The 8881-nt window shown below is 43.3% G+C and overlaps 1 protein-coding gene across 1 annotated transcript; it reads right to left on the bottom strand.

Annotated features, from left to right (window-relative positions):
• Nucleotides 1-6737: 6737 nt before the first annotated feature.
• Nucleotides 6738-7583, bottom strand: LOC135431175 (spermidine synthase-like). The gene has a single exon (XM_064686140.1). It carries the CDS (start codon nucleotides 7484-7486, stop codon nucleotides 6827-6829), a length of 660 nt encoding a protein of 219 aa, XP_064542210.1. The 5' UTR covers nucleotides 7487-7583; the 3' UTR covers nucleotides 6738-6826.
• Nucleotides 7584-8881: the final 1298 nt, after the last annotated feature.

Genomic DNA, 8881 nt, shown 5'->3' with positions numbered 1-8881 from the left:
AGGATTGATTAGCAAAATAGTATAATTTACATAAGAGGTTAATGAAATTAAATTGCTGTGATTCAGCAATTTTGGATATTCCACCCGTAACTCTCGTAAACTGGCGGAAAACAATTCGATTCTCATGTTACAACTATGTTCAATAAGACCAAAATTGTTTTGGGTTTCATCAAGCGATGGTCAAAGGCGTTTGACAATCCGTACACGAATAGACCCTTTTTATACCTCTGGTGCGTACTATTCTAGAGTATACAATATTCTATTCGTCAAGACAGAATTGAATCTGTACAGAAACAATTCTTGTTGTTTGCCGTTCCTAGTTTAAATTGGGATCCTCGTATGCGGTTACTATTATACTCCAAGACTTCTAATGACTAATCTTCCTTCTTTAGTTAATCGTAGAACTATGCTGTGTGAAATCAACTCTTCTGGGTTGACTAGCCAATTAAACTTCTCTGTCCCTACTATAATTAATTATACACCGCTAGAATTTTTTTCAACTAACTATACCTAGCATGATTTAATAATATTTAATAATTACAAAAAGGATTACAGAATATTCTGAACGGAGTCTTCTATTCCTCGTGAAAAGTCATATATTCTAAACTATTTAGAAATTATATAGTCATAGCCTATAGTCTTAGTTGGTATTCGTTTTTAGACTTCGTACGACTCGTGCCGTACATTACACGACGGCGTCCCTCGGCCGGTTGGCCGTGAGGTGCGATGCAGCACATTGTATCGGTATTCGAGCCAACAAAAAAACCTTGTAGACATGTCGAATGTGCACGCCTTGAAAAATTTATCCGAAGATGCTATGCATATTGCATATAATAAGCCAAAGTTATAAAATACTGTAAATAAGCTGATTATATGAAATACTGTAAGTCAACAAATGGTATAAATTACTATGAGTACCAAATGAACTGTTGATATCTAATGACTAATATATAGATGCCCATTGTATAGGTATGAAATTCACATTTCGAAAAGGATTTGTGCAATGCAAACAGTATTTTTATACGCTGAACCAATTTAAGATGGGCACGTTTTTGGGAAAATGTCTTTATCAGGCATGAAAGTCAGTGGGCTTAACGTGAGCACCTGCCACGATGGCTTAATCTCACGGTTCCTAGTATAGGATTAATTTAAGCGTCAATCAGCGCCCCCTTGGAACATCAATTCCGCTGGATACCAATTAAAGACACGACTGTTTGGTTGTGTCTTCTACCTTGGTCTGGCACGTAGGCCCATCTCAACCTCTTCCGATCTCTGGATCACGGAACCCGGCTGTATAACGCAACTCCACGTCGAGCGATGCTCTACCCGCATTTGGGTGTCAAGCCACAACCACCACGATACTCCCCGAAGGGCCGCACAAAACAAAAAATCCAGGACGGAGCAAGTTCCGTGGGCTCCTGATTACCCGTGGTACCAGATCACAAGCCTCTGGTCAGGCCTCGTACCAGAAGGGTACTTCCAATTTGAACTCCAAACAGTTAAGGGTTGGTGGCCCCAGAACGATTAAACTCTGCTGCAGGGAATAAAATCGCAATTGATGTAAAACAGCAACCGACAGGTGGAACAGTATACGCCATGCTTCATGGGCATGGTTTTCTCACTGTGGGGAGCGAGGCTTATTGCTGCCTCTTCCGCAAACGACGGCATTTACAAGTTGATCATAGATCAAACCGCTAGGCGGCCAGCTAGTGCCCCCAACAAGTCCCAAAAGACCATGGCGGAGAGAGCAGAGAGCCGAGACCGCCTCTGTGTTCCCTAACGCCCGTGGTACCAGATCAGTCCTCTGGTCAGAACTCGTACCCTAAAAGGATACTTCCAGTTTCAGCTCCATGAAGCTGGGGACTGGTAGCCCCGGACAAACACAATGTTCAACAAAATGCCCATTCAGACACACCCCCACGTTCGTACCCCACCATTCGTACCCCCACATTCGTACATCTACCATCCATCTTCATTCATACAATTCCTTCCTGCAATTGCAAACGTCGCCTGGAAAATGCAGCTCTCGCAAACTCACTCATTCTTCTAACCCTATCACTAGTGGAGAGTGATTGACTTACGTCAAACCCGCCACTAACCTCACAGATGCCCATCCCCCTCAGAATCTCGAAGATCTGCATACCTTGTGCACTCACAGAGAACATGCTCCCATGTCTCTGCAGCCGAGCCACAACGGCATTCTGGACTGTCACAAAGGCTCCTCGAATGCAAGAATGCATTGAGGGAACCGTGACCAGTCAACAGGAATCCAAGACTCATGCAGAACCCAAAGTCTGGTCGGCTGCCGGCAAATGTAACCTCCCGTATAAACCGATAAGTGACACGCCCATTCTCACTTGTTTCCCACTTGCCAGTCAGACAGTACACACTCTTTCACCAATCTCTTGCACTCACTAAGCCCTAAACTCTCCACATCCCTATCCGCTAGCCAATCATTCTGCAACAATTGCAGCGGCCTCTTGATCCTGTACATCAAGGCACGACGCCTGATCTCCAAGTCAAGAGGGGCTACTCCTAACAGTACCTGCATTGCCTCCGTGGAGACAGTGCGGCACACAGGCAAACAACCTAGCAAAACCACTCTCTGGCAAGCCAGCACTTTCTTTCTGCCATCCACAGTCGTAACCGCCTTACACCATACAGACGGATCATATGCTGCACATGCAGCAAACAGGCCCTCATAAAAGGTGCGGACAGCACGTCTGCTTAGGCCCCAGTCACTCCTCAAAATTCGACGCACGTGCCCCACCAACCCAAGTATGCGGACCTTGAGACCAGCGATATGAGGAGTTAAACACATCCTTTTGCCGAAGGTTATGCCGAGGTATTTCACCTCAGTAGCATACCTCAAATTCACTCCATTCAGTCTGACATAACTCTTCCAGAGAGCTAATTCTCAGCACCCACATTCACCCAACCTTCTTAATACACTCACCCAACCTTCTTAACTTACCTAACTCAAGTAGTCGAATGCACCTTTAAAATCAACAAAGATGCCCAAGACATACGTGGAGTTGCTAGCCTCAACAGAGTCACCAACTTACCTCCACGCATCCTCAACACATCTGCCCTGCCTAAAACTAAATTGCCAGTCAGTCATTTGACCACTTATTCTCTCCTGAAGCCTTTCCACCATAATCCAAGAACCGGCAGCTCCTGATCCTGTCGGGCAACTTCAGGAGCACTATCACTCTCGCATACTTCCATTCAATGGGGAAATAACCCTCATTCAGACACTTCGCATACGTCGCTTTCATATATTCTGGAATTATATTCTTATATTATAAGCACGACCATATTGCGCTCCAGGAAATAGCGCCACTCATTTTCTTTCACCTTTACAAGCATTTGCCTGTACTGATTCATACACCGACTATATTCAATCCTGAGTTGGGCTGCACCATCCGCATTGGTAGCTCTGGCCCTTTGGAATCGCTTCCGAAGAGCCCTGACCAGTGCTCAACTGATTCGTCCACCTCTTCACATGCTTGAGGTTGACCTTATGGTACCTCTCAAACATAGGATCATTTGTACCAGTTATCCACCTATTCACATATACGACCTGCTCATCCACATTCAATTCATTAAAAAGAACTTGCGTTGCCGCCTCCTGCACAATGAACCCATGAAGGGAGCAATTCACACTTCAAGTGCGCAAGCGATTAGCCCCAACACTTTCATTCCTAGTGATAGTGTGTGTGACAACAATCTCAATTAGATTGTGGTCACTCACACCAACCCCACCAAGTACACACCAATGTTAAGCATACATACTCATTGCTACCGCATTCACCAGAGTAACATTTATGTCACTCTGACCCACCGGACGAGCAAACGTCTACCACTCACTGGGTTCGTTAACGACCCGAACAACGTGGGACACGGCCCACTCGGCTAGCATCTCACCCCGCGTGTGGTTCGAATACCCAGACGAATTTCTACATACCTTTCTGAACCACATGGGGGACGATGCATTTGCATCAAGACCAAGGATGACTGGTACGCTACTAACTAGTAGTAGCACCTCATCCAAATAAGCTATGTAAGGTTCAAGGGGATACCCGAACTTACAATACATGCTTGCTACAAAAATCCTACCAAATCTGTCGCTAAGGCTCACACACACACCCCAGTCAGTTGAACTCACTAATGTGCATTCAATACTGACATCATTCAAAATGACAGCGGAGATGGCCCTGCTGTCAACCTCCGGTTGCGTAGGGTTCCTGCAGCCGGGCAACGACGCTGCCCCTTGCACAAATAGCCCCCACATCACACATAGCTGCATACGACCTCTGACAATTCAGCTGATGAAATCTGCTAGACATTTTAACGTCTAGCATTCGCCCGCCCAGCAATTGCCAATGGGGCAGGCTAGAGACATCATCAGATGTCCCGACGGCTCTCCCTTAAAGGAGCAATTGCGGCATTTCAGTGCATTGTTGCACTGAGCCACGCGGTGACCAATCTGGCCGCAGCGACGGCAAACGTCTTCTTTGGCTCTGAACTCCGCCTCTTTATGGTCGAAGCCAAGGCAGCGCTAGCATCCCGGTACCAGGTCAAAACTCCTCACTCGAAAAGAAAACCACTTTATTTAGCAACGCCCGATTTCTTAAAGGGTCTGCATGGCCACGCCAGCACCGTCAAGGACGACATTAACTGCTTCATTACTTACCACCGCCCATGGCTTGTCATCCGCACACCTTTCCTAAAGGTCACCCATTTAATCGTCAGGGGTGATCTGCGAGTGAACGCCCTAGACTACAACTTGCGGCCTCAATATATCGTTCACACTCACTACCAATCCCACATCGTTGATCTTTGTGTTCTCCAGAATCTTCTTGCGCTCGGCGTCCGACAGAGTACAAATTAACGCACCTCCATCACGTAGAGGTTTCACCTTATGAATATGCTCGCCAAGAGACGGACCTACCTCCTGCACCACCTGTTCAACCAAGGACCAGGTCTCGACTGGCTGAGGCTACTCCGGTGTAGACGGCACTGCCGACATTGGACCCCCTCTGGCGGCACTCACAGACGAAGCCGGCGCTGCCCCTCATTCTGCGCCAGAAGCACGAACAAGAGCTGTTCATACTGCCCTGCATAGTCCACTAAGTTACACACGAGCAACCACAAGGCCCTCTCCTTAAGCGCAAGCTTCAATAAATCCCCCGTTATCCCCTTTATCTGCTCGATAGCTGTCCCTTTGCGTCTCCTCAGAGCTGCCCCACTCGTCTCGTCCACGGCAGGGACAGGCACATTCACAGCGCTCATGGCATGAGGCATAGCCAAAACCCGTTCCTCCACACTTGCACCCGCTGCTCGATGCGAGCCAGCTGAGGCTCCCGCGGGGGCAGCGCTCCCCTCACCCATACCAACCGAGCTAACAGCGCTCTCAGAAGTTGCCTACCTCAGCCGCTGCTTGCTCCTCCGCCTTACCTCGCTGTTTGACGGCGACTCCGACAGGGTCACATCGTCATTCCACGAAATACCGCGGGCCCCTTCTCAGCGGGCTTCTTTTTGCGTGGTGGCTACGCCCGCTGGTGTGCGCTTATCTATTAAAAATAAATGGCACGCACACACACAGAAGAAGCTAGCCGTTTCACACACACACAGCAACGACGTGAACAAGGCAATAAAACTTTATTTCCGATAAACGCACAAAATATAAACAAGATAACGTTGCTTGAAAGCACCGTTATCTTAAAGTTATGCACGAAGCGAGCAGTGAAAAGGCACGTCTATTTCAGGCCGTAAGTATAAACGCGTTGATGTTTGCGCTAATCGATATCTTGCCCCTTTTCTAAGCAATCGATTAAAATCATCGAATTCCTATTTTTTTAACAATTGTCTTAGGTTTTAACGGGTAGTCACCAAATTCGATATTTCACTTCTTTAATAGTATAAACAGATCAAGTATCTTTTATTTTATAGCTGCCGCCGCGCGCACCTCTTCCCCCCACCACGATGTGAATTTCGTGTTGGTAGAAGAAGGTTGCTTGATTTAACAATAATTTTCAAGAAAATTAACTATTTTAGTCGGTTCGGACCTGTTTATAATAAATTGTTTGCAGTGTTTAGTAATCAGTTTAATAAATACAGGACAATATCGACAAAAATTATTTTCGAGCGTTAATGTTAGGCGTGTATGTGCAAGTGTGTGATAGACTCTTATTAGGAACCGTATTTATGCGAATGTCATTCGTATAGCCTGTGTTGTAAAACATGACATCTAGCTTCTAGAATAGTATATACAGGTCAAGTATCTTTCATTTTATAACTATCGCCAACCTCACCTTTGTCACATACCCATAAATCAAATAAGTATATTAATTAAATCTACCCACCATTTTAAGCCAACATTTTAATGCATTTATTTGTTTATTCTAGATCTTATTCGCACAATAAGATCTTTAGCAGAAAATTTCAACAAGATCGGTTAAGAAACACAACAGTTATTTATGTAAATGTTTGCTTATATAGACGCGTGTTTGCGGCGATTAACGAAAATTGCAAGAATTTCTGTATACATGTACACACACATTTGTCGAGTAGAGATGGTAACAGGTAGTGAGGTCTGTTACGAGTGCAAGTCCTGTCAAACTGCTAAAGCAACACGTACCCCGAGCTGTAGTTGGTAGAAGAGGGTTCAGGGTATCCACTAGTCGGGACCTCCCGACTAAAGCCTCCTGCTTGTTTATTATTATACAATTGACTTTTATTTTAAAATATTTTATTGTGAATTTAATAATTACATTAAATTTTGTTTACAGAGTACAAAAGTGCTTTAAATGTCTAAACAGCTTTATTCGTAAAAGTGCTTCTCAACCCAACGAGGTAAAGTGAAAGCGGCAGCATGAATTTCGCTTGTGTAGTACTTCAAATTTAATGCATCTATTTCGGATTTCTCAAATTTTTTCACGGGATTTTCTAGCCTATGTTTTTTATCTGAAGATGCTATTATAAATCCTATGTGACCACATGGATAAGATGGAACAGAAGTTATGGCATATCCTACTTTTGGAAAATGCAAGGCACATCCTTTCATTGTTTTCTTTACGTATTCAAAGTCCAACCAAAAACTTCCCGCTTGAGAGCATACAACACCTCCATCTCTTAGTGCTTGCTTTAGTAAATCAAAGTAGCTTTCATGAAACAAGTTAACGGCAGGACCAATTGGATCCGAGCTATCAGTTATAATAACATCAAATTCGTTTCTGTGATTTTTCATATATTCAAAACCGTCGCCGATAGTAAGGATTAACTTTTTGCTATCGAATCCACATGCCATAGATGGTAGATACTTTTTCGAAAGTTGAACAACACGATCATCAATTTCGACTTGGTGAACTTCTTTAACCAGCGGATGCTTTACAACTTCGCGTGCTACACCCCCATCACCACCGCCAACAATCAAAACTTTCTGTGGGTTTGGATGACAGCATAGCGGCAAGAAAGCTATCATTTCCTGGTAGGAAAACTCATCCCTAGAAGTACATTGAATGATTCCGTCTAGTATTAAGCACCTTCCATATGTTTCTCTGTGAAAATAAAAAGAAAGATTGATTAGCAAAATAGTATAATTTACAAAAGAAGTTAATGAAATTATGTTTCAGCAATTTTGGATATTCCACCAGTAACTCTCGTAAACTGGCAAAAAACAATTCGATTCTCATGTTACAACTATAAGGCCAAAATTGTTTTGGGTTTCATCAAGCGATGGTCAAAGGCGTATGATAATCCGTACACGAATAGACCCTTTTTATATCTCTGGTCCGTACTATTGTAGAGTATGCCTCTTGTATCTGGTCATCACAATATTCTATTCATCAAGACAGAATTGAATCTGTACAGAAACAATTCTTGTTGTTTGCCGTTCGTGATTTAAATTGGGATCCTCGTATGCGGTTACTATTATACTCCAAGACTTCTAATGACTAATCTTCCTTTTTTAGTTAATCGTAGAACTATGCTTGGTGAAGTATTTATTCATAAGTTGATAACGGGTGAAATCAACTGTTCTGGGCTTACAAGCCAATTAAACTTCTGTGTCCCTACTATAATTAATTATACACCGCTAGAATTTTGTTCAACTAACTATGCCGAGCATGAACCGTTCCGGGTCCTATTTAATAATTACAAAAAGGATTACACCATATTCTGAACGGAGTCTTCTCTTCCTCGTGCAAAGTCATATATTCTTAACTATTTAGAAATTATATAGTCATAGAATATAGTTTTAGTTGGTATTCGTTTTTAGACTTCGTACGACTCGTGCCGTACAATACACGACGGCGTCCCTCGGCCGGTTGGCCGCGAGGTGCGATGCAGCACATTGTATCGGTGTTCGAGCCAAACCATGTAGACGTCTTGAAAAATGTATCCGAAAATGCTATGCATATTGCAATCCGTACCAAAACCAAACAAAATAGGACACTGCATATTACCGAGTATAAATTCAGAAAGAAAACAGCGTTTAGTGGAAATGGATAACTTCACAAAATTTGTAAAACTTTTTTCAGTAAATAGTACAAATACACGAGGGGCTATAGATGCGTTGAGTAAAATGATTTTAACGCTAACTTTCGTAATAGTAACGCCATTTTTTCATCTGGTAAGCCAAAGTCTGTTGTATTCTTGTTGTACAATGCCTTTGTAAAATGCTTCTTTGCGGGATTTGATTTTTACAAAAAATAATTATTAGTGCAAACAGAGATCAGTGTGCATTTGGCAGCAATACTGAGCTGTCTTATAAATATTTGATATTTTTTTAGATATAAATAAAAACCTTAAATATACTTCGCGGGAGCCTATACTAAGTTTATTGTCACGCGATATAAAGGCTCGATTGATCTTTGCC

The sequence above is a fragment of the Drosophila montana genome, unplaced genomic scaffold (genome assembly GCF_035044405.1).
Source record: "Drosophila montana isolate Dmon_TW-CO22-7 unplaced genomic scaffold, ASM3504440v1 contig_3161_1, whole genome shotgun sequence".
NCBI classification, from domain to species: Eukaryota; Metazoa; Arthropoda; class Insecta; order Diptera; family Drosophilidae; genus Drosophila; species Drosophila montana.
Note: the sequence above shows the minus strand (reverse complement) of the source record. Positions and strands in the feature narration are given on the sequence as shown.

Bases quoted from the DNA above. Each gene is read 5' to 3' on its own strand.
- LOC135431175 (XM_064686140.1), bottom strand. From the start codon at position 7,486: ATGATAGCTTTCTTGCCGCTATGCTGTCATCCAAACCCACAGAAAGTT.